Below are 25,902 nucleotides of genomic sequence, written 5' to 3' on the forward strand. Positions count from 1 at the left end.
ATGGCAAACCACTCCAGTATCTTTTATAACTGATAACTTTATAACAGTCAATGTTCTCTTATTGCCCCAACTCAGTTTCTCTAAATTGTTCTGCCTCAATCCCCTTAAGCTGCAAACCCACCTGCCCTCTGGTTCATTAAGACTGATATAACTCAGAGGTTATAGATTGTCAATGTGTAACCTCGAAAAGGGAGAGTCCAGACTTTCTGTATCTAGCCAGATACTTTCTTAACTCCCAATTTGTTCAAATAAATTATTAAAAACTCTAATCTCTATCTTGCCTCAGTTTCTCTGGCATTATATTAACTGATGTGCTATGAGGTCATGAAGACCTGGAGGAAGATGGGCTTTTTTTTTTTTTTTTTTACAGTGATTGCTTCTCAAATAATGGTAGTAGGGTCTTGGGAATAGCAGGGCCCCTCAGATTACTCTACAGCCATCATTTGGGGAGTAATCACCTCCTCAACAACAACCAAAGACCAGCTGCTATCAATGGGAAGTCGGCCCCAGAGCATCAGAATAGCTCTATCTCCTCGTCCTGGAGAACTGATTCTGCTTCTTTGAGATCTTAACCACTGATCCTGTAGCTGCTATCAGTACTCCTAATGTTTTAGAGAGCAAGCCTAGTCACTTCCAGCTCCCTAATGGATTCCCCATCCTTCTGTCTGGTATGAACCTCCTTTTTATCCCATTGGATTACCGTCAGATAGCTTAGGGTTTCTGGGCTGCTTCCTGTCTTTTTTTTTCTTCTAGTAAATTTATTTATTTTTAATACAGATTACTTTATGAATAATGTTGGGAGAGAAAAATTAGAGCAAAAGGGAAAAACCATGGGAGAGATTTAAAAAAAAAAAAAAAAAAGGGAACATAGCATGTGTTGATTTACATTGTTTCCTTAGTTCTTTTTTCTGAATGCAGATGGCATTTTTCTGTTCATAGTCTATTGAGATTGCTTTGGACCATTGAACCACTGAGAAGAAACAAATCTTTCATAGTTCATCATACATTCTTGATGTTATAGTGTGCGATGTATTCCCTGGTGCTATTTGTTTTACTCAACTTCAATTCATGTAAATCTTTCCAGGCCTTTCTAAAATCATCTTGTTCATCTTTTTTTAATACAACAATAATATTCCTTATGTTCATATACCACAATTTATTCAACCATTCCCTAATTGATGGGCATCCACTTGTTTTCCAATTCTTTACCACTACAAAAAGCTGCTATAAATATTTTTTGTACATGTGGGTCCTTTTCCCTCTGCTATGATTTCCATGGAATATAAATCCAGTCATTGCTGGGTCAAGGTTATGCACAGTTTTATAGCTGTTTGGTTGAACTTTCAGATTGCTCTCCAGAATGATTGGTTCATCTCACAACTCCACCAATAATACATTAGTGTTCCATCTGGGGGGGTTTTCCACATATTTTCCAACATTTATTATTGTGTTTTCCTGTCATCTTTGCCAATCTGAGAGATGTGAGGTGGTACCTCAGAGTTGTTTAAAAAAAAAAAAAATTACCAAAACAATTAACAGCTTTAGCAAAGTTACAGGATATAAAATAAGCCCACACAAATCATCAGCATTCTATATATTACTGACAAAGCCCATCAGCAAGAGATAGAAAAAGAAATTCCATTTAAAATTACAGTAGACAAAATAAAAATAAAGTACAAAATAAAAATACAGTAGACAAAATACTTGAGACCTGTCAAGACAAACCCAATAACTATATGATACAATTACAAAACATTTCTCACAGAAATAGATTGATGAGGTTTAGGTTTAGGGTCCCGAGAACCAAAATATGATGAATTTAGGGTTGTCAGGGAACCAAATGATAAGATTAGATTATGGGAACCAAAATGAGATTAGGGTTCTGGTGGTCAGGAAGTTATATGGTTTAGTGGCAGGTTTAGGGTTTAGGGAACCAAATGGAGAGGTTAGGCTCCCTTACACACACTTGGGATTCAGCGCATGGGTTGGGACTTTTGGGAATCCCCCTTCTGGCAGCACCGAGATTCTTTGTAAAGGAATTTAAGAACCCAAAAAAGCTAGACTGATAAAAGAGGTTTATTATTGTCATTGGAAAGTTAGCCTTTACTATGCAAGAACAGAAGGGCTGAATTCCTTAGAGGCAAAGTTCCAATGATGAGGTCTACAATTGGGTTACCTAAATGAAATTAGGGTTTGAGGTCTAATGGCAGGTTCGGGGTACAGGGAGTCAGAACTTCCCTGGGGATTCAGTGCAAGGATACGGAATTAAATGAAGTTTAGTAGCAGTGCAAGAGTCCCCTGTAAGGAATTTACAGGCCAGAAAACCTAGATTGATAAAAGAGGTTTATTATGGGTTTGGAAGTAAAGTTAAAGTCTAGTTAATAAAAGGTGAAGGTAGAGATAAGAGGGCACCGGAAATATCATTCCGGTGGGCAGAGAGTCCTTGATGCCAGGTGTAAAGCTGACATGTTTCGATCCTCTGCTAAGAGAGGACTCTAGCTTGGCTCTTTTATAATGAGAGATTTAACTAAAGGGGCTGTGAGTGGAGTCCCAAGCTGGCTCCTCACTGGGTTTCATCAGAGGTAGAATTTGCTTGGTGGGAGTTGGGAAACCTGAGCAGATCATTAGAATGGGGGCTGGGACAGCCCAAGTTGGCTCAGATCCCATGGGGACTGGGAGAGCCCGAATCTCCAACTGGAATTCAAAGAGGTGCTTTTGACCAGGATTTGTGAATCAAAGGTCTAGCTTCTTGAATTGATAATGTATCAGCTAGGAGGAGTTGGGAATCAGAAAGGAATAACTCAATCTGAAAGGACTAGTTTCTTAAAGGGACCACAACCCTGCATCACCAACAAGGGAGGAAAGTATCCAAGGAGTCCTAGCAGAGAAGTAAAGTTTTTAGTTGAGAAATCCTGACAGACATAAAGTCTCATTAGGGAAATAGGTGAGTGAGATAAAGAGAGGATAATGCTGGATGCTCCAGACCTTACCTAGCAGAGAGCAGTGGGAGGTGAGTTTAAATCTTCACCTTTGAAGACAAAAAATCCCTACCCCACCCAATCTTTAAAGTAGCAGAAATTAGTGGGGGGAGGGGGGAGATTCCATAAAACCCACATGTCCAGCAGAGTTGGATTTAAAGCATAACTTACAATGTTGTAATATAGATAACAAACTCTGAACCGAACTAAATACAGCTTTAAATTCCCAATAATATAAAACTGCTTTTCCTATCATGTTTCAAATAATGAAACAGCATAGTTTGTCTTTCTCTCCCTCTGGCCCCACGTGGCCATTATTCCCAATGGACTTCTCCTAAGCTCCAACTTGGCCAGAGTTGAAGCCTTCAGAAGTCAGATCCTTTTTGCTACATACTTTACCTAATTAGAGTCACATGACCCCTTTCAGGCAAGTTAACAGAATTTCTTTAACAAGCTATTGTTTTCTTAAGATCTTATACTTAAAGATAATTAAATCTAGCCTGCATAGGCAACCCTAATTTTTTTTTTTCACAATTTAAAATCATCCTAAAATTCCTAATCAAATGTTTTCTCCAGTTGGAGTTCAGTATTGAAATAACCAATTTCCAAATTTGATCATTGTTCTTAAACTTAACAGAGCTCTTAAAATTAACAAAATAGACAAATCACATAGAACACAGAACACATATAGACTGGGCAGCAGTCAAAACATTTAACACAGACCAGGGACTTATCTGGAAAGAATAGCCCTGAGGGAGGTTGTCAGCTCCAGTCTGCCCTCCCAATATCCAAATGGAGCTTTTTGTTGTTGCTGTTGTTTTTTTTTAGCCAGATAGTGTCTTAAAAAAAAGACACCCAGATTTATACTCTGGAATGCCCAGAGTTGTGCCAAGTAGCACACAGATATGTCTTAGACACCCAGGTAGGGTTCCCTGCATCCAGAAGACCCTACTCCCAGAATTTATGCTTGTCAGCATTTCGTAATTCTGGGAATTCAGATGCTAGCATTCAGGACAGAATAGGTATAAGGTCTTATACAGCTCTTATATAAACAGAACAGGTGGTACCCCCAAAGGTACCCATACATATTTACTCTCCTGTGGCTGAAATGGGGTTGTCCATCATCAGCCTGTTGTAGCTGGAAAGTATTCTCTTTCCCAGAGGCTCTGGGGAAAAAAAAAATCCAGGGGGACCTGGCCTCTTGAGGCCAAGAATTCAGATCCACTCCAGATTCAGCCACTCTGGCCCAAGTCGGAGACCTTCCCCCTAGGACAACATAATGGGAGGTACTGGATAGGCTCCTGATATTCTAATGATGTCTAAAATGGATAAACCTTTATCCCATCAAATATTAAGAGGGAATGACTATAGCCTAAGGTCTAAGATATAAGACCTTTATGCTAACATTAAGAGGGAATGATTATAACCTGAGGCAGAGTAACTGAATAGGACAATTAGGGAAACTGGGTCAGGACATTAAGAGAACCGTGGCACAACATATCCTTCAACATATCCTTCATATGTTGTCTATTTAACCCATTTCTATTGTGAATAGGTTTCCAGAACTATAAGCCTTTCTTCCCCCAAAATGCCTGTGTCTATTCTTCCTTTACACCTCTTTTGTAATAACATAATTACTATTTTTTTTCCTAGACAATTTTGCTTTTTAGAGTCATATCATACTAAACTTTGCCCCAGTCTTTCTTTAGAGCTCCCCAATTTACTGGTGTCAACATATGACATACATCTGGAGAACTTGAAATTTACTGACCTCTACCATCTTTCCCTCTTGAATCCTAAATTTATTCTTCATCCCCAATGAAACCTCTAGCCTTTTCAGTCCTTTCTGTTCCTTCAAGTTCTGTGTATGTTATAGCCTTATTTTTTTCACCCTTTAGTCTTAACCCTATAAAGTTGGTTGTACATTGACTTCTTCCCTTGAATTCCTTGCTATCTTCTTCAATCTTGCTATGTTTTGCCAAACACCTCCTCTTAGTTACATGGATGGTGACCTTCTTTGTCAGCAGAGATTTTTATGTAATCTGATAATTCTTTTCTTTCCTGATGGATGAACCTTCTACAATCAAGATTTTAAACTCTGCTTAATCCCCTTATATATAATCCCCTTATATCCCGTTTTCTCTAAAAATTTTCCTTTAATGAGAAAATACAGACCATTGGCTGGGATCTTTTTCTGTCTTTTCCACAACTTAAAACCTTCCTCGATATTATCTCATTTCAATTCAGCCTGCATCTATTAAGCTCTAGGTACTATGTTAAACAATGATGATGGAAAGTCAAATAAGAGGTAATCCCTGCCCTCAAAGGAGTTATGTTCCATTAGAGGAAATCCTGCATAATAAAATAATTACATAGTAATTGGGGGGGGGTGGAGATAAAAACTGGAGGGATCAGGTAAGGCCTCTTGTGGAAAGCATCATTTAAGTTGGGTCTTTTAGGGATTCCAAGAAGCAGAAGTGAGAAAACATTCAAGACTTGAGGAGAAAAGAGAAGATGTGATTTATATAAATATATAAGGTTGGGATATGGAATACTATGTGTTGGGAAGAGTAAGTAAACAAGTCAATAAACATTTATATAGTGCCTACTATGTGCCAGGCAATGTGCTAAGATGCTTTTTATAAATATTACTTTACCCTAGACTCAAAGCAACCTTCAATGTAAGTGCTATTATCCTCATTTTAAAATTGAGAAAACTGAGGACAGAGGGAAGGTGAAATGACTTGTCACAAAGCTAGTAAATGTCTGCAGTTAGATTTGAACTCAGGTCTTCCTGACTCCAGACCCTGCACTCTATTTATGAGCACAACTACTCACCAGGTAGTAGGCCATTTTGTCTGGAATTTAAAACACACAAGGGGAAGTAATATGTAGTCAGCCTAGAAGGATAATTAGAAGCCGGGGATGGTGATGTAAAGGAAGGATGAAAGGATGTAAAAGAGTCCAACTCCATGACAAATACCCTTTTGGAGCTTTGAAAATGCAACAGATAGAAAAAAGGAAAGGGTGGATTGACTTTGCCATTCAATCTAGGAAAAATTGTCTGAAAGTTGTAGAAAGGCAGGTGGAAGTTGCTCTGTGCAAAGCAACTCTGCAGCAAATGGAAGACGTCCCAACACTACCTGGGTTAGGAGGGGGAAGGTGTAAATCCCTCAGTAATGGAAAAGGGAGAAAGGTTCTTGACAGAGTCCAGAAAGAAGGTAGCCCCAAATCCTATGGAAAGAAAAAGCCCCAAGGCAGATCTAATGACCCTGGAAAAAAAGTTGCTAAGAACAGTTGAGTAAAGGACCAGCCTGAAACTCCTGTGGCAAGAGGAACCAGGTAAACAGGCTTCAACCCAGACATTGAGGCCATGGATATATTTGAGCAACAAAATTCCAAAAAGTACTTTAAAGAAATGTCACAGCCTGAGAGATGATAACCAAAGGGGAAACACTGAAGATTTACACTCACACACCTGATGATGGAGATAGCAGAGCTAAGTGGAGGAAATCCAAAAGTTAAAAACTTCAGGTGAACTTCAGTTAGTACTGAGAGCTGACTGGAAAAATTTTCTGCTTTGAGCCGACTGGAGATGGAAAAGGCTTATAAAGAGCTGCCTGAGCTTATTTATCTGGCTCTTTAGCCCCATCTGCAGCTTGAGAGCTGAAAAAAGATATGACAGCAAACTGCTCTGGGTTCCCATCAAAATATGGGAAGAGAGCTCTGTAGCTTCAAATAGCTGGTTGGAGAAAACAAAATCTTATTCTATTAAGGGCTAACTGAGCTTGTTTGTACTGTTCTTTAGCAGCTTTCACAGTTTATGAAAGGGAAATTCCTCAGATCGAGGAGTCTTAGCTGGGATTTGAAATTGACAGCCGTAAAAGAACTGCTTGTCACTGAAATAGTTTAGCAGTACTTTCACTCATAGCTAAAAGAGCAGACTTAGAAAACTATAGACAAGCTTCAGGGTTGTTTTACTGAAAAAGTATGATGTTTATTGATATTTTGCCATTTTCAGTTATGTCCAATTCTTCTTGGCAGAGATACTGAAGTGTTTTGCTTTTTTTTTTTCTTCAGCTTGTTTTACAGTTTTACAGTTGTTGTTGTTGTTGTTATTGTTTTCTTTAGCTTGTTTTATAGATTTTACAATTTAAACGGAACCAACCAAGGTTAAGTGACTTGTCCTGGGCTGCACAACTAATAAGTGTTGGAAGCCAGATTAGAACTCGGGAATATGAGCCTTTCTGACTCCAGATCCAGCACTCTGTTCATTGTACTCATTACCTAACTGCTCTATAACAATATAATGCTATTACTTTACTGAAAGAGCTAACTGAAAGAGCAGCCTGTGACTAGCAGAAACATTTTTTTCTAGTAGCAAAGTATAATAGACCAGAAGATGAGCAAACATGTGTGATGTATACTATTTTCTAGAGAGATCCAGGACATCAAGGCCTGTAGTCCAGAGTACTGAGTTGCCCCAGGCATATAGGTTTCCCTACTGATATATTTTGTTATAAGTGTTTATATAAATTTGGAACCATTTTCTTCCCCAGAGAGAGAGGATTCATTAGAGGGGGAATTCACAGTTTTATGAATGAACTATTATATTTTGATTATTCCTGTAAATATTTTGTTTAAGATTTTATGGTGTCATTATAATTGATTTTATATAAACAGGAAGCATAATAATGGTGGGAGCTCCAAAACTACAGTTATGGGTTGGTTACTCCCAAGACTTTCAAAGTGAGTTTTAGCTGCCTTGGCTGCCCTTAATTGAATAGTTGAGAGTAGGGTGAGCAAGTCAGCATCATCCAAGAAAGAGAAAGAGGATAGTGAGATGTGGGGAATGAAAGTACCATGGGCCATGGTTTTTGAGTATTTTGTGTTTAGTATTTTTTTTTTTTTTTTTTATGTGCAGGAAATAAGTACTTGTCCCATACGTGATTCATAGTGTAATTCAGTTCTCTTTTGGAAGGAGGCCTAAACATGATTTTAGTCATAAGCTATAGGCAAACTTTGCCTGGGGGGTTGGTGTGTGTTAGGATAGGGCCAAAAGTGGCCAAAAAATGCAAGAAAAGGAGTTGGACACCACTTCTTTGTAGTCAGGCTATCTACTGTAAGACTGGACCCATCCAGTGGGTGCATTTCCAAAAGAGGTCCCTGATTACAGAGGGAGAATGTATTGCACCACAGGCCCTGAGTCCAGCAGTGAATCACAATTATTAATCACAATTATAAATAATATTTAAGGCTTTTCCCTTTTTGATTCACTTTTCCTTTACAGTTCTTTTCCTTACAGTATTCATCCTGAATTAGGTGATTTTTTTGGAAATGCTGATGGGAAGAGAGGCCAAAAGGGCTGCACATGCTGGTATACAGAATTTTCAAATCCCTCTTCTATTTCTATTCTGCTTTTATTTCTTTTGCCCTCAAAAAGAATTCCTATGATTATAAAAAGAATGAAAGAAGCAGAAAACTACACATTGTTGATCATACTGACTTCTGGAAGCAGGCAGCCACTGCACTCACTCCTAGCTGCTGCTTCATATGTGACAGCTTGGTCCTAGCTCTGAGACCCAGATCCAGAGATGAAAGTTGTCTTCTGGGAATATGGGGAGAGTCGGTACTATTGGGGTGCATTAGTTTGGAGCAGAAAAAGATTCAAGAATTCCCGTAGTAGCAATTTTTTCAGAGTCAATCAGCTGATGAGATTAAGGGACAATAAATTATCTTGTCCCACATTTCCTTGCCCTGGTGGACTGAAGCCTCTCACCTTGAAGAAAGGCCCCTGATATATCACTGTGAATCATCTGTTTGGAAATGATAATTGAGTCCATGGTCACCAACACCATAACTAAGGGTAACATGTTGAGGTCAACAACAAAAGTATTTCCAGGAACTATGAATTACCTCTTGTTATGATCTATGAGTTACATGTACTCTATATGCTTGAGCTCACTTTCCTGTGGATTCTGTAAATTCTGGAGAGAAAGAATACATCATAAATTATTGGTAGGAATGCTTGTTACAACTATCAACTATACCATCTAAGTCAATATTCCTTTCTAAAAGCTGATTAAGATGTGCTGACTGATTAATATCAATTGATAACCATGGTGGGAAATAAAATGCTGGGGGCTTGTAACCTTGTTAATATTAGAAAGAGAACCTTCACCTGCTCAGAGCTAAACTTAAAACCCTAAGGAGATGCAGTAGTCTTGCTTAGAGGAGGCATTTCTATGCCTGAGGAGGCCCTGATTTGATGCAGATGAACTCAACTGGAGAAAAGATCAGAAGAATAATGATGGCAGCCACTTGAAAAAAAGAAATTGATAACAGAAACAACAGAGCAAAATGGAAGAGATCCAGAAGATATATATATAAGGCTAAGGGGATCTAAAAGCCATGATCTGGGGCAACAGCTGCTTATCCTTGATTAAAAATTGGAAATAAATAATATTTGTACCAATTTTGTATTCCTAGAGCTTTGGCAAACAAAAAATGCATGCTTCTTGACTGACATGTAGAATGGGAAGTATTGAAAGGGCCATGAGTGAATAGGGGCAAGTTTTCAAGCTTCATAGGTGGAAGATTAGTTTGAGAGAATTAAAAAAGTACATTATTGCTATGATGAAACCTGGGCATATTGGGGTTTTCTCACAAGCAGAATCCAGAGTTATTCTTCTGAAATGGCCGAGCAATCTATCATTTATTTATTTAGAACACAATGTGCAGTATTTCTTTCTTTCTTTTTTTTTAAATTAAAGCTTTTTAAATTTCAAAACATATGCATGGACAATTTTTCAACATTAACCTATGCAAAACCTTGTGTTCCAAATTTTCTCCTCCTTCCCTCCACCCCCTTCTCCAGATGGCAAGCAATCCAATATATGTTAAACATGGTAAAAATATATGTTAAATCCAATATATGCATAAATATTTATACAGTTATCTTGCTGCACAAGAAAAATAAAATCAAAAAGTTTTTTAAAATGAGAAAGAAAATAAAATGCAAACAAACACCAAAAAGAGTGAAAATGCTAGAAATTAGACATGGACCCATACTTAACACTACATACCATGATAAGATCAAAATGGGTCCATGACTTAGGGATAAAGAACGAGATCATAAATAAATTAGAGGAACATAGGATAGTTTACCTCTCAGACTTGTGGAGGAGGAAGGAATTTGTGACCAAAGAAGAACTAGAGATCATTATTGATCACAAAATAGAAAATTTTGATTACATCAAATTAAATTTTGTACAAACAAAACGAATGCAAACAAGATTAGAAGGGAAATAACAAAGTGGGAAAACATTTTTACAGTTAAAGGTTCTGATAAAGATCTCATTTCCAATATATATAGAGAACTGACTCTGATTTATAAGAAATCAAGCCATTCTCCAATTGATAAATGGTCAAAGGATATGAACAGACAATTTTCAGATGATGAAATTGAAACTATTTCCACTCATATGAAAGAGTGTTCCAAATCACTATTGATCAGAGAAATGCAAATTAAGACAACTCTGAGATACCACTACATACCTGTCAGATTGGCTAAGATGACAGGAACAAATAATGATGTTGGAGGGGATGTGAGAAAACTGGGACACTGAGGCATTGTTGGTGGAATTGTGAAAGAATCCAACCATTCTGGAGAGCAATCTGGAATTATGCCCCAAAAATTATCAAACTGTGCATACCCTTTGACCCAGCCATACTACTACTGGGCTTATATCCCAAAGAAATACTAGATAAGGGAAAGGGTCCTGTATATGCCAAAATGTTTGTGGCAGCCCTTTTTGTAGTGGCTAGAAACTGGAAAATTAATGGATGCCATCAATTGGAGAATGGTTGAGTAAGTAAATTATGGTATATGAAGGTTATGGAATATTATTGTTCTGTAAGAAATGACCAGCAGGATGAATATAGAGAGGTTTGGAGAGACTTACATGAACTGATGATGAATGAAATGAGCAGAACCAGGAGATCATTATACATTTCAACAACAATACTGTATGAGGATGTATTCTGATGGAAGTGGATATCTTCAACAAAGAGAAAATCTAATTCAGTTCCAATTGATCAATGATGGACAGAATCAGCTGCATCCAGAAAAGGAACACTGGGAAATTAGTGTAAACTGTTTGCATTTTTGTTTTTCTTCCCAGGTTATCTTTACCTTCTGAATCCAATTCTTCCTGTACAACAAGAAATTTGGTTCTGCACACACACACACACACACACACACACACACACACATACACATATATATATAGGAGAGGGGGGTGGAAGGGGAGGGGAAAATTTGGAACAGAAGTGAATGCAAGGGATAATGTTGTAAAACATTACATGCATATGTACTGTCAAAAAATATAATTATATTAGATTACTAGTCATTGAGTAGTTATTTTATTTTTTTTTAATATTTTTTTTAATTTTAATTTTATTTTATAATTATAACATTTTTTTTTGACATTACATATGCATGGGTAATTTTTTACAACATTATCCCTTGCACGTACTTCTATTCAGATTTTTTCCCTTCCTCCCCCAACCCCCTCCCCCAGATGGCAAGCAGTCTTATATATGTTAAATATATTACAGTATATTCTAGATACAATATATGTGTGTAGAACCGAATTTTTTGTTGCACAGGAAGAATTGGATTCAGAAGGTAAAAATAACAGTTTACATTCATTTCCCAGTGTTCCTTTTCTGGATGTAGCTGGTTCTATCATTAATCAATTGGAATTGGATTAGCTCTTCTCTATGTTGAAGAAATCCACTTCCATCAGCATACATCCTCGTACAGTATCGTTGTTGAAGTGTATAATGATCTTCTGGTTCTGCTCGTTTCACTCAGCATCAGTTGATGTAAGTCTCTCCAAGCCTCTCTGTATTTCTCCTGTTGGTCATTTCATTGAGTAGTTATTGATTTGTGTTTTGCATTTCTAACCTATCCCACTGATCTCTATTTCTTAGCCAGTATCAAATGGTTTTGATGACTGCTGCTTTACATTATAATTTTAGATCTGGTATGGCTAGGCTACCTTCCTTTGCATTTTTTCATTAATTCCCTTGATATTCTTGATCTTTTGTTTTTCCATATGAATTTTGTTATTATTTTTTTCTAATTCTAGAAAGTGGTTTTGTGGCAATTTGATTGGTGGGGCACTGAATAAATAGATTAATTTAGGTAGAATTGTCACTTTTATTATGTTAGCTTAGCTTATCTGTAAGCAATTGATATTTTCCAAAATTGTTTAGATCTAACTGTGTGAAAAGTGTTTTGTAATTGTATTCATATGGTTCCTGGCTTTGTCTTGGGAGGTAGACTCTTAAATATTTTATATTGTACAGATTGATTTTTCTTGTGCAATATGACAAATATGGAAATATGTTTAAAAGGATTACACATGTTTAACCTATATGAGATTGCTTGTGTCTTGGCTAGGGGTGGGAAAAATTTGAAACACAAAGTCTTACAAAAATGATATTGAAAACTATCTTTATAGGTATTTGGAAAAATAAAATACTATTGAGAAAAGAAAAAGAAAAAAAAATAGGTACAGACCAGCATCTCTCATGATATATATAGTCCATGTTATAGACATAAAAAATGACATCATAAGCAAATAAAAAGAACAAAGAAGACATTACCTTTCAGATTTAAGGCCAAGGGAAGAGTTCAAAACCGAACAAGGGACAGAGAGGAAGTTTATCATTTTGATTATATAAAATTTAAAAGTTTTTGCATAACCAAAACCAATTCAGTTAAAATGAGAAGGAAAATAATTAACTGGGGACAATCTTTGAGGCAAGTTTATCTGATCAAGATTTCATATTCAAATTATTGTTCCATAAAAAATGATGAGCAGGATACTATGAGAAAAACTTAAAAAGTCCTCCATGAGCTCAAGCAAAGTGAAATGTACTATGTACATAGTAATATAGCAAAATTGTGGTATGATCAGATGTGAATGACTTTGCTATTCTCACCAATACAGTGCTCCAAGATAACTCTGAAGTACTTAATGATGAAAAATGCTATCCATACTCAGAGAAAGAACTGATTGTGTCTGAATACAGTCTAAAGCATACGTTAAAAAATTTTTTTTGAGTGTTTTTTTTTTTGTTTGTTTTTTTGGTGGGGATGAGATCTGTGTTTTATTGTGCAACATGACTTATGGAAATGTTTTATATAACTTCATATGGGCCTTTCCAATGGAGGAGAGAAGGAAGGGGAAGAATCTGGAACTCAAAATTTTAAAAACAAATGTAAAAAATTATTTTACATGTAACTGGGGAAAATAAAAATATTTTAAAATTTAAAAAAGATCTCATATTCAAGATATGTGGGAAACAATTCAAATTCAAAAGACCACGAGCCTTTTCCCAATATACAAATGGTCAAGGGATACTAATAGACAGTTTTAAAAGGAAGAAATCTAAAGCATCAAAAAATTATATGAAAAATGTTCTAATTTCTCAATATGGGGAGGGAGGAGGTGGGAAGAGGGAAAGGTAAACTTTTGATGATTGAAAAAAATTTTAATACATGAAAAAATTATCTAAACTACTGACAGCCAACAAGCATATATTAAGACTTTACTACGTATCAGACACTGCTAAGTGCTGGGGAAAGAAAAGTAAATGACAATCCCAGCAGTCTAACAGGAGAGACAACATGAAATCAACTGTACAAAAAAGTTATATACAGAAAAAATTGGAAATAATCAATAGAGGGAAGGCATTAAAAATTAGGAAAGGTGGGACCATAGTAAGTGGGATTTTTGCTGGGTCTTGAGGGAAAGCAGGAGGTAGAGTTGAGGAGGGAGAACATTCTAGGGATGAGGGATAACCTAGTCAAGAGATGGAGTAACTTTTTTTTTTTTCCTATGAAATATGTGCAATCTTCTATATATATTTCTAGAAATATCATGCTGCACAAGAAAAATCAGATAAAAAGTGGAAAAATGAGAAAGAAAACAAAATGCAAGGAAACAACAACAAAAAGAATGAAAATACTATATTGTGATCTACACTCAGTTCCCACCGTCCTCTCTCTGGGTGTAGATTGCTTATTTCATCACAAGATTTTTGGAAATGGCCTGAATCACTCATTGTTGAAGAGAGCCATGTCCATTAGAATTGATCATTGTATAATCTTGCTGTTTCCATATATAATGATCTCCTGATTCTGCTCATTTCACTTAGCATCAGTTCATTATCTCTCCAGGCTTCTCTGAAATCATCCTGCTGATCATTTCTTATAGAATAATAATATTCCATAACATAATACTTCAACTTATTCAGCCATTCTCCAACTGATGGGCATCCACTCAGTTTCTTGCCACTACAAAAAGGCCTGCCACAAACATTTTTGTACATGTGGGTCCCTTTCCCTCTTTTAAGATCTCTTTGGTATATAAACCCACTAAAAAACTGCTGGATTAAAGGATATGCACAGTTTGCTAGCCCTTTGGACATAGTTCCAAATTGCTCTCCAGAATATAACCAATCAGTTCACAACTCCACCAACAAGATATTAGTGTCCCAATTTTTTACCCCGCATCCCCTCCAACATTTGTCATTACCTTTTTCCTATCATTTTAGCCAGTCTGTGTGTAGTAGTATCTCAGAGTTGTCTTAATTTGCTTTCTCTGATTAATAGTGATTTAGAGCACCTTTTCATATGACTAGAAAGGGTTTTAATTTCTTCATCTGAAAATCGTTCCTATCCTTTGACCATTTATAATTGGAGAATGGCTTGAATTCTTATAAATTTGAGAAAATTCTCTATATATTTTAGAAAAGAAGCCTTTATCAGAACTCTTGAATGTAAATTCCTCCTCCCACCCCAGTTTATTGCTTCCCTTCTAATCCTGTTTGCATTGGTTTTGTTTGTAAAAACCTTTTTAACTTAATATAATCAAAATTATCTATTTTGTATTCTGTAATGTACTCCAGTTCTTTTTTGGCCACAAATTCCTTCCTTCTTCACAAATCTGAGAGATAAACTTTGATGGAGTACCTTTTTTTTTTTTTTTTTTTCTAATTATAGTTTTTATTTACCAGATATATACATGGGTAATTTTATAGCATTGACAATTGCCAAACCTTTTGTTCCAATTTTTCCCCTCCTTCCCCCTTCCCCCTCCCCCAGATGGCAGGTTGACCAATACATGTTAAATATGTTAAAGTATAAATTAAATACAATATATGTATACCTGTCCAAACAGATATTTTGCAGTACAAAAAGAATCGGACTTAAAATAGTATACAATTAGCCTGTGAAGGAAATCAGAAATGAGGCAGACAAAAATTGGGGGATTGGGAATTCTATGTAGTGGTTCATAGTCATCTCCCAGAATTCTTTCACTGGTGTAGTTGGTTCAGTTCATTACTGCTCTTTTGGAACTGATTTGGTTCATCTCATTGTTGAAGATGGCCACATCCATCAGAATTGATCATCATATAGTATTGTTGTTGAAGTATATAATGATCTCTTGGTCCTGCTCATTTCTGAAATCATCCTGCTGGTCATTTCTTACAGAGCAATAATATTCCATAATATTCATATACCACAATTTATTCAGCCATTCTCCAATTGATGGGCATCCACTCAGTTTCCAGTTTCTGGCCACTACAAAGAGGGCTGCCACAAACATTCTTGCACATACAGGTCCCTTTCCCTTCTTTAAGATCTCTTTGGGATATAAGCCCAGTAGTAGCACTGCTGGGTCAAAGGCTATGCACAGTTTGATAACTTTTTGAGCATAGATCCAAATTGCTCTCAGAATGGCTGGATGTATTCACAATTCCACCAACAATGTATCAGTGTCCCAGTTTTCCCACATTCCCTCCAACATTCCGCATTATTTTTCCCTGTCATTCTAGCCAATCTGACAGGTATGTAGTGATATCTCAGAGTTGTCTTAATTTGCATTTCTCTGATTAATAATGACTTGGAGCATCTTTTCATATGGCTAGAAATAGTTTCAATTTCATCTGAGAAATTGTCTGTTTATATTCTTTGACTATCAATTGGAGAATGGCTTGATTTCTTATAAATTAGAGTCAATTCGATGGAGTACCTTTTTAAAGGAACTTACTTTTTTTTTCCCCCCCTGAGGCTGGGGTTAAGTGACTTGCCCAGGGTCACACAGCTAATACATGTTAAGTGTCTGAGACCAGATTTGAACTAGGTCCTCCTGAATTCAGGGTTGGTGCTCTATCCACTGCGCCACCCTGCTGACCCTTTATTTATTTATTTTTATTTTATTTTATAATTATAACATTTTTTTGACAGTACATATGCATGGGTAATTTTTTACAACATTATCCCTTGCACTTACTTCTATTCAGATTTTTTCCCTTCCTCCCCCAACCCCCTCCCCCAGATGGCAAGCAGTCTTATATATGTTAAATATATTACAGTATATTCTAGATACAATATATGTGTGTAGAACCGAATTTTTTGTTGCACAGGAAGAATTGGATTCAGAAGGTAAAAATAACAGTTTACATTCATTTCCCAGTGTTCCTTTTCTGGATGTAGCTGGTTCTGTCCATCATTAATCAATTGGAATTAGATTAGCTCTTCTCTATGTTGAAGAAATCCACTTCCATCAGCATACATCCTCGTACAGTATCATTGTTGAAGTGTATAATGATCTTCTGGTTCTGCTCGTTTCACTTAGCATAAGTTGATTTAAGTCTCTCCAAACCTCTCTGTATTCCTCCTGTTGGTCATTTCTTATAGAACAATAATATTCCATAACATTCATATACCATAGTTTACCCAACCATTCTCCAATTGATGGACATCCATTCATCTTCCAGCTTCTAGCCACTATGAAAAGGGCTGCCACAAACATTTTGGCACATACAGGTCCCTTTCCCTTCTTTAGTAGTTCCTTGGGGTATAAGCCCAGTAGTAGTATGGCTGGGTCAAAGGGTATGCACATTTTGATAACTTTTTGGGCATAATTCCAGATTGCTCTTCAGAATGGTTGGATTCTTTCACAACTCCACCAACAATGCATCAGTGTCCCAGTTTTCCCACAGCCCCTCCAACATTCATCGTTATTTGTTCCTGTCATCTTAGCCAATCTGACAGGTGTGTAATGATACCTCAGAGTTGTCTTAATTTGCATTTCTCTGATCAATAGTGATTTGGAACACTCTTTCATATGAGTGGAAATAGTTTTAATTTCATCATCTGAAAACTGTCTGTTCATATCCTTTGACCATTTATCAATTGGAGAATGGCTTGATTTCTTATAAATTAAAGTCAATTCTCTGTATATTTTGGAGATGAGGCCTTTATCAGAACCTTTAACTGTAAAATTTTTTTCCCAATTTGTTACTTCCCTTCTAATCTTGTTTGCATTAGTTTTGTTTGTGCAGAAACTTTTTAATTTGGTGTAATCAAAATGTTCTATTTTGTGATCAATAATGGTCTCTAGTTCTCCCTTGGACACAAACTCCTTCCTCCTCCACAAGTCTGAGAGGTAAACCATCCCATGTTCCTCCAATTTATTTATGATTTCGTTCTTTATGCCTAAATCTTGGACCCATTTTGATCTAATCTTAGTATGTGGTGTTAAATGTGGGTCCATGCCTAGTTTCTGCCATACTAATTTCCAGTTTTCCCAGCAGTTTTTGGTCAAATAATGAATTCTTATCCCAAAATTTGGGATCTTTGGGTTTGTCAAAGATTAGATTGCTATTTTTATTCACTATCTTGCCCTGTGAACCTAACCTATGCCACTGATCAACTAGTCTATTTCTTACCTGCTGCCCCTTTAAAAGAACTTACACTGTGTTGCTAGAGCACAGAAAATGTGGGGGCAAGTAATCTGTAACAATATAGAAAGATAGGAGTATATCAGGTTGGATATGGCTTTGATTTCCAAACAGAGGATTTTATATTTGATCCTAGAAATTATAGGGAGATATATCACATAATCTTGTTGCCATGTATAATTATGTATGTAAGTCTCTCCAGGCCTGAAATCATCCTGTTGATCGTTTCTTATAGCACAATAATATTCCATAACATTCATATGCCATAACTTATTCAGCCATTCTCCAACTGATGGGTATCTACTTAGTTTCCAGTTTCTTGCCACTACAAAAAGTATTGAATGAGATGAGGTGAGATCTTTCAACACAGTTGTGAAAATCGAGTAAGGCTTCATCTACTTCAGAGTTCGAGTAGGCCTGAAGGACTCTGAAGTTCGAGCAAAGGGCATTGCCTTCCCCTCCTATGATATCATCTCCCCTATTTCATCCAAATATGGGCAACTATGTACTTATTGGTCAAGTTCAATTTCATGGGTAGATCTCGCCTTTAGAATGTAAGAATCTCAGGATGAGGGTCAGTGGTGGGAGGGGGCATTTTGCGTTAGGGATTAAAGGTGCTGTCCTGCCCACAGGAGGTGCTTCCTCCTTCTCTGGACGCCCTTCTCTGGAGAATGTACAATAAACTTTGCTTTTCTCTAGAGCTCTCTCCAGCTTTTTTTACTACTTTTTTTACTAAATGGTGTTCCCTCACCATTTCCGTACCACACAGTATTGCCACAAACATTTTTGCACATGTGGTCCCTTTTCCTCCTTTAGGATCTCTGCTAAGACAAACTCAAGAACCATATGAACACAATTACAAAACACTTCTCACACAAATAAAGTCAGACTTAAACAATTACAAAAATCTCAATTGCTCATGGACAGATCAAGCTAATATAATAAAAATCACAATTCCATCTAAATTGGTTTACTTGTTCAGTACCATACCAATCAAACTGTCAAAAATTACTTTATAGAACTAGAAAAAATAATAACAGAATTCCTTCAGAAGAAGAAAATTATCAAGGCAATTGATGAAAAAAATCACAAAGGATAGTGGCTTAACAGTACCAACCACAAAACTATAATATAAAGCAGCAGTCATCAAAACCATTTGGTACTGGCTCAGAAATAGAGTGGTGGATCAGTGAAATAGGTTAAATACATAACATACCATAATTAAGACCTATAGTAATCTCATATTTAATGAACCCCTAAACTGCAGTTTCAGGACAAGAACTCACTATTTGACAAAAATTGCTGGGAAAACTGGAAAATAATGTTAGAAATTCGTCATAACTCAGCATCTCACATTCCATACCAAAAGAAGGTCAAAACAGGCACATGATTTGGACATAAAGGTTGATACCATAAACAAATCAGATCTTTGGAGAAGGGAGGAATTTATGAGCAAAGAAAAACTAGAGAACATTATGAAAGGCAAAATGGACAACTTTGATAACATTAAATTAAAAAGGTTTTGCATAAACAAAACCAACAGAAACAAAATTAAAAGGGTAATACAAATCTAGAAAAAAATCTTTACAACCACTGTGTCTGATAAAGGTATCATTTCTAAAATGTATAAAGAAGTATGTCAAATTTATAAGAATACAAGTCATTTCCCAAATGATAAATGGTCAAAAAATATGAATAGATAATTTTCAGATGACGAAATTAAAGCCAGCTATCGTCATATGAAAAAAATGTTCTAAATCATTATTGATTAGAGAAATGTAAATTAAAACATCAAAACATTTGTCACAGATTCTCTGAATTGAAGTGGTATATAGTTGGTAGACATTTCTCAGCTTCTCCTTTAACTGAGAGATATACCATGTGAATAGTTGCCATCACCTTTTCATCTGATGTAGCAAAACACAAGTCAATAGGCAGATATGGTTCTTGCCCAAACATGAACAATTCCTTTGTGGAATTATATGCATATACTAGAAATGAGACATGTTGGTTCCACTGAACATTTTGTTCTGGTTTCAAAATTCCTAACATGTTCAAAAGTGTATGGTTAAAATTTTCTGGCTATTTGTGTCTCCTTGAGGTTGGTATAGAGAAGTCTTAGACTTCTTGATATCTTTTAAGGAGAATATTTCCTTGAGGAGTTTGCTTTCAAAGTCTCTATTTTGTTCAGAGTGAATCCTGGCAGAAAGCCCATAAACTCAAAAGTACTTATCCTATAACCTCTTTAGTAACGGTAGGGTTAGTTTTTGTTTTTGTTTTTGTTTTTTTGTTTTTTTGGGGGGGTTTTCTCAAGGGATATGTGCATACCTGTAAAATGATCACTCACCACCAAGATGTGACTCATATTTTCACTATTTCCTTCCAAGGATAGAAAATTAATACAGACACGTTCCAAGGACTAACTGATACTTAAGTGCTCCTACATGCAGAATGAGTTGATAATGTTTTCATTTATATATATGGCACAAATTTCACACTCCTGGATAACATCTACAGGTGTATTTGGTCAATAAAACTAGTTTCCTAGGAGTTCAAAGGTCTTTTTTGACCCTTATGCTCAAAGTCATCATATAAAGTTTTCATGACTATTTAGTGTTTTGTATTACATTTTGAGTAGTACCAACTGCTTCTTTATTTAACATATATGAACACAATGTGAAACAACACTCCTTTGCACAACTCCAACTTCTGTACTGATTCAGGTAATAAACCTTCTGCTGTCAGCTACCCTGATTTTTGGTTTGTTTTATTTCTCTTTGCTTTTGTTCTCATCTCCCAACATCTGCTGATAACTATAGCAAGCAGTATCAGTTCAATGTCCCAAAATTTACTTGTACACTTAGCATGCTGATTGGTGGAAATCCCTTCTCTCAGCTACCTCCATCTAGTTGTGGTCCAGTGCCTTGAGTGTCACAAATTGCTCTCATACCTTCTTCTACCATCACCACAACTCTAGTGTTCTGTGGCATTCTGGACAAAGCTCTGATATACCCATATATGAACGGTGAAATGTGAATATTGATCATATAAGGGAAACTGAGGAAGGAGGAAAGATCATCTAAAAGAAGGAACTGATCAACAGTGTGAATTACTATGAGGTCAAGAAGTATGAGGATTAAGAAATTAATTAAGAAACTAAATTTTGGGGTAGCTAGGTGGCACAGTGGATAGAGTACCAGCTCTGAAGTCAGGAGGACTTGAGTTCAAATCTAGATCAAACACTTAACACTTCCTGTGTTAAATGTGATATGGTGTGACCCTGAGCAAGTCAACCCCAATTGCCTCAGCCAAAAAAAGGAAGAAGAAGAAGAAGAAGAAGAAGAAGAAGAAGAAGAAGAAGAAGAAGAAGAAGAAGAAGAAGAAGAAGAAGAAGAAGAAGAAGAAGAAGAAGAAAGAAGAAAGAAGAAATTAAATTTCACAAGATAGTAAGAAGAAATTAAGATAGTGATCTTGGAGAGAGCATTTCCAGTTAAGTTCTGATAAAAGGATTGAAAAAAGAAGCAATAACAGCTTTTTTTCTGGGATTGGATTCTTAACCTTTTTGGTATCATGGATCCCTTCTCAAAATAATGTTTTTAAGTGCATAAAATATATAGGATTACAATTATGTTGAAATATGGTTATCAAAATATTACAAAAAAAAGAAAAAACATATACCTGTCACCCCTATCCCTTGTTTAGGAGCTTTATTTTCAAGGAGAAGAAAAATATAGGATTATATTTTGAGGAGATTGATAGGATTAAGTAAATGCTTCTTAAAGATAGGGGAGATTTGGACATATTTATAGATAGTAGGTATCAACCAGACCAGGATTCTCTGAATGGCCAGAGCTTCTCAGAGCCTAAAGAGCCACAGGTCAAATAGAAGTTTAATTAATTTCAGAATGAAGAAAACACTTGCCGCAAAAATCCTCCTAAGTAGGACAGCTTAAAATGCTGGGGCAAAGGTAGTGCTTTATATATATATATATATATATATATATATATATAAAAATATAAATCTACAAGTGGGCTGAATTGTGAGATAATCATTCTTAGGTCTTTTGCAAGCTCATGCATGGACAATACTGACATTCCTGGGTCCTATGAGACTCATCTTCAGGATGATTATCTCACAGCAGGTTACAGAAACAGTTAGCCTGATGGGAAAAGGAGTGTTGTACCTAGTTTGGTTCACTTAGCAGGTACAAGAAACAGGAGTTGTGAGCATTTCAAGAGGATTAATGAATGGCTCTCAGATCCCTGTGAAAGGGGGAGCCAACAAATCTAAACATATTGATTAATATGAAATCATAAACCCCTCAGTCTAGTCAAAGCAATACATTTTGCCAGTTGGTGAAATCATCCGAAACACAAAAAATTGTTATTATGTTAAACTCAGGGCACAACCTACTTGCTGGTTTTTAACTCTGGGAAGCAGGGTGTCTCCCAAAATATTTTGACTTAGGGAAGAAGTCAATGGATAAAGAGAAATTGAATCTCTAAGGAAGAGTACATTACGCTATCAGGAGCTTTACATTTACTCTTTCCATTTATTTATATTTTACATTTATCCTTTCCATCTCCTATAACTTGACACTTCAAATCATTTTCCCCTCCAACCTCACAATCTTGAGTTATCAGGAGTTAATACTTTCAATTCCCATTGCCTACAAACATGTACAGGTCTCTCTTATCATTAAAAAACAACAAATAATCCTTCACTTGATGTTATCATTATTATTCTTCCACTATCTCCCTCCTTTCACAGAGTCCTAGAAAATTTTTTCTACATTTGCTTTAACCTCTCCCTTTTTTCTTTACTTTTAAATCTGGGCTTTGACCCTATTACTCAATTAAAATTCTCTCTACAAGGTAATTATCAACACTGATAAAATCCCATGACTTTTTTTCAGTAGTCATCCTACTGACCCTTTCTACAATTTCTGACACTATTTATCACACTACCCTCCTGAGTCTTTCTAAGACTCCCCTAGGGCTCCTCCCTCTAATTGGTTCTTGTCTCCTCCTTTGCAAGATTATCATTGAAAAAAAGGCCCTGGTGTTGTGCCACAGTTCCCTTTTAATGTCCTGACTCAGTTTCTCTAATTGTCCTACTCAGTTACTCTGCCTCAGGTTATAATCATTCCCGCTTAATGTTAGGCTAAAGGTCTTATATCTTAGACCTTAGGCTATAATCATTCCCTCTCAATATTTGATGGAATAAAGGTCTTTATCCATTTTAGACATCATTAGAATATCAGGAGCTTCTACAGTACATCCCATTATGTCATCCTAAGTGCCTCCCCCCATTAGGTCATCCCCATCCAGGTACCTCCCCCATTATGTCATTGCTCTTGATACCCTATAAAAGAATCTTGCATCTGACATTCCCGGCTGGATTCTTTGGGCAATAGTGTCATTCAGCCCTGGGACCAAACCATGGATCCATTTGGTCCCAGTAAATCTCTCCCATTTAATAAATTATTAAATACTCTCTAATCTCTATCTTGTTCAGTTTCTCTGGCATTACACTGGGAAAGCTACTTTGTCATCTTAGAATTTGCTACCAACAAATTGCATTTATCATTGATAGGAAGCACACTGTTGGGACTTGTGAACTATAAGGAAGATTTTAATCTTTGGCATTAGGAAAGGCATTTGATCCTGAAGGATCCTGAAAGAAGCTGAGGAAAGAGGAGTACAATTCCAGTCCTGGCATATTTGCAGGTTTCCGAAAGGAATAATATGAACTATGGCTATGATGCAGGTTATGGAAGACTAAATTTGCATTCTATACTAGAAATTATTGGCAGTCAAAGAGTGGCCACTCAATAGTTATAGGTCCTCCTCAAGTCTCCATTCTGGGCCCTCTTCTCTCTCTGTCTACACTTGATGATTGATTTTTTTCTTATAGGTTCAATGATCAAAATTTTTACACAGTTGATTTCCAAGTCTATATGAGTATATGTATATGTACATCTAAGTACACACATGCATCAAAGTAGTCCAAGTCACTCATTCTTGACCATTCTTCATTCTTACTGCTCCAGTCTCATTTTCAACAAATTACCAACTCTTGTGTTTCTGTTTCTACAATATTTCTCCTTTCTCCATTTGCCATTTGGTGTCCCCATTCCATTCCATTCACCGCACAGCTGTCATAATGTCACATCATTCTCTTGAATACAAACTTTCCAGTGACTCCTTAAATTGGTCTCTGGAGTAAAATGCAAGCTTCAGTCTTAACATTTGATATCCTCCATGATCTATCTGCTTTTTCCAAACAAATCATCATCATAATAGCTAGCATTTATATAATGCTCAACTCATTTGTGATAGGTACTATTATTATCCTCACTTTATAGATAAGGAAACTGAGGCACAGAGGTTAAGTGGCTTGCCCAGAGTCTGAAGTACGACTCAAGATATTAATTGTATTAATTCCCTTTTTGACTGTCTCTTCTTCGCATTTAACCTCTTGCATTTAACCACCTATCATGCCTGGAACCGAGTCCTCACCTCTCATTCCAGAAACTGGAAACTGGCCATTTTTTCAGAATTTTAGCCCTACAGTACTGCAAGTAGCCTAAGTGTAGTCAGGGCATCCTCTGGAGGTGAGATGCGGGGGAGGGCATCAGGGAAAGGAAGCGGCCCTGATATAGCTAGGAACTACATCTCCCAGAAAGCAGCAGGCTGACAGGAGAGAGAAAGGGTTAAGGGAGAAGGATTTATGGGGATTGTAGTCCAGATAGATCTTATATCCGTCTCCTCGCCGGTTCAACTAAAGACCAATCCGAAAGCCGGAAGAAATCTCGCAAGAAAGAGGCAGCGTGCCTTTCACGAGCCGAGGCTGCTCTCCGAGACCTGGCTGGCGGCAGATTGGCATTAGCTGTGCGCAGGAGCCGGAACCTGTCGGCCTTGTCAGCCCTTGGAGAGGAAGGTGTCCCGCCCCCTGCTGGTCCCCCAGTCCTCCCGTCGGCCCGGAGACCAGCGTGGTACGAAGGGGGAAAACTCCCGCCTTGCCGCCGTTACTTGTATGACCGTAGGCAATTTACTTCCCACAACAAGATTCCCCTTTTGATCTCCATTCCGGTCCTTTTGCTGTTCGTGGTGCATCTCTTCCCTTGCTGCGGACGTGTGTGGTGTGTGTGTGGTGTGTGTGTGGTGTGTGTGTAGTATGTGTAGCGTGTGTGTTTGTGTGGTGTGTGTAGTGTGCATAGTGTGTGTGTGTGTGTGTGTGGTGTGTGTGTGTGTATGGTGTGCGTGGTGTGTGTAGTGTGTGTGTTTGTGTGGTGTGTGTGTGTGGTGTGCGTGGTGTGTGTGTAGTGTGCATAGTATGTGTGTGGTGTGTGTAGTGAATGTGTGCGGTGTGTGTGTTGTGTATGAGTGTGTGTAGTGTGTGGTATGTGTAGTGAGTGTGTGTGTGTGGGCTGTGTGTGTTTGGGGTGTATGAGTGTAGTGTGTGGGGTGTGTGTAGTGAGTGTGTGTATGTGGTATGTGTGGTATGTAGTGTGAGTGAGTGTGTGGGGTGTGTGTGGGGTGTGTGTGGTGTGTAGTGTGAGTGAGTGTGTGTGTGGTGTATAGTGTGAGTGAGTGTGTGTGTGGTGTGTGTGTGTGTGTGTGTGTGAGTGTGTGTGTGTGAGTGTGTGTGTGTGTGTGTGTGTGTGTGTGTGTGGTGTGTAAGCCACTACCATTGTCTGCTCCAGGGGCCTCCTAAGGTCACTCTTCTCCCCCCTCCACCCACCTTTCCCTTGTTTTTGCCTGCATTTTCAGGGCCTAATAACCATAACCACGGAGCCAGAACTCACGTCTTGTTGCAGCGATGAGCCCTCCCATGCTGTCCCCGCACCAGCGGAGCCCCCGACCCCTTCTGTGGAGCCGGGGGAAGAGAAAGGCCTTGGGACCCCCGCTCCTCCAGAACAAGACAGAGAAACCCTTGTGGAGGAGGTGGTCATTGGAGAGCAAGGGCAAGAACTCGCCCAAACTGAAAGCTTTCCTGAGGTAGAGGGAGTGGCTCCTGAATTTGCATCTGGGGAACCCATGGAGGAAGGCTTGGAGCCAGTCCCAGAATGTGAGGGATACTAGTAAGTGACTT

At 37.4% G+C, this 25,902-nt stretch overlaps 1 protein-coding gene across 1 annotated transcript in view; it reads left to right on the plus strand.

Moving 5' to 3' along the window:
• WRAP53 (WD repeat containing antisense to TP53) overlaps positions 1-25,902 on the plus strand; it is a 37,106-nt gene that overhangs the window by 3,865 nt on the left and 7,339 nt on the right. Inside the window, exons 2-3 of the mRNA XM_074264732.1 lie at positions 24,595-24,802; positions 25,581-25,891. Of these exons, the coding sequence (XP_074120833.1) occupies positions 24,595-24,802; positions 25,581-25,891 (519 nt within the window). The remainder of the gene's footprint in view (positions 1-24,594; positions 24,803-25,580; positions 25,892-25,902) is intronic.

This window comes from Sminthopsis crassicaudata, chromosome 4, assembly GCF_048593235.1.
Source record: "Sminthopsis crassicaudata isolate SCR6 chromosome 4, ASM4859323v1, whole genome shotgun sequence".
Classification (NCBI taxonomy): Eukaryota; Metazoa; Chordata; class Mammalia; order Dasyuromorphia; family Dasyuridae; genus Sminthopsis; species Sminthopsis crassicaudata.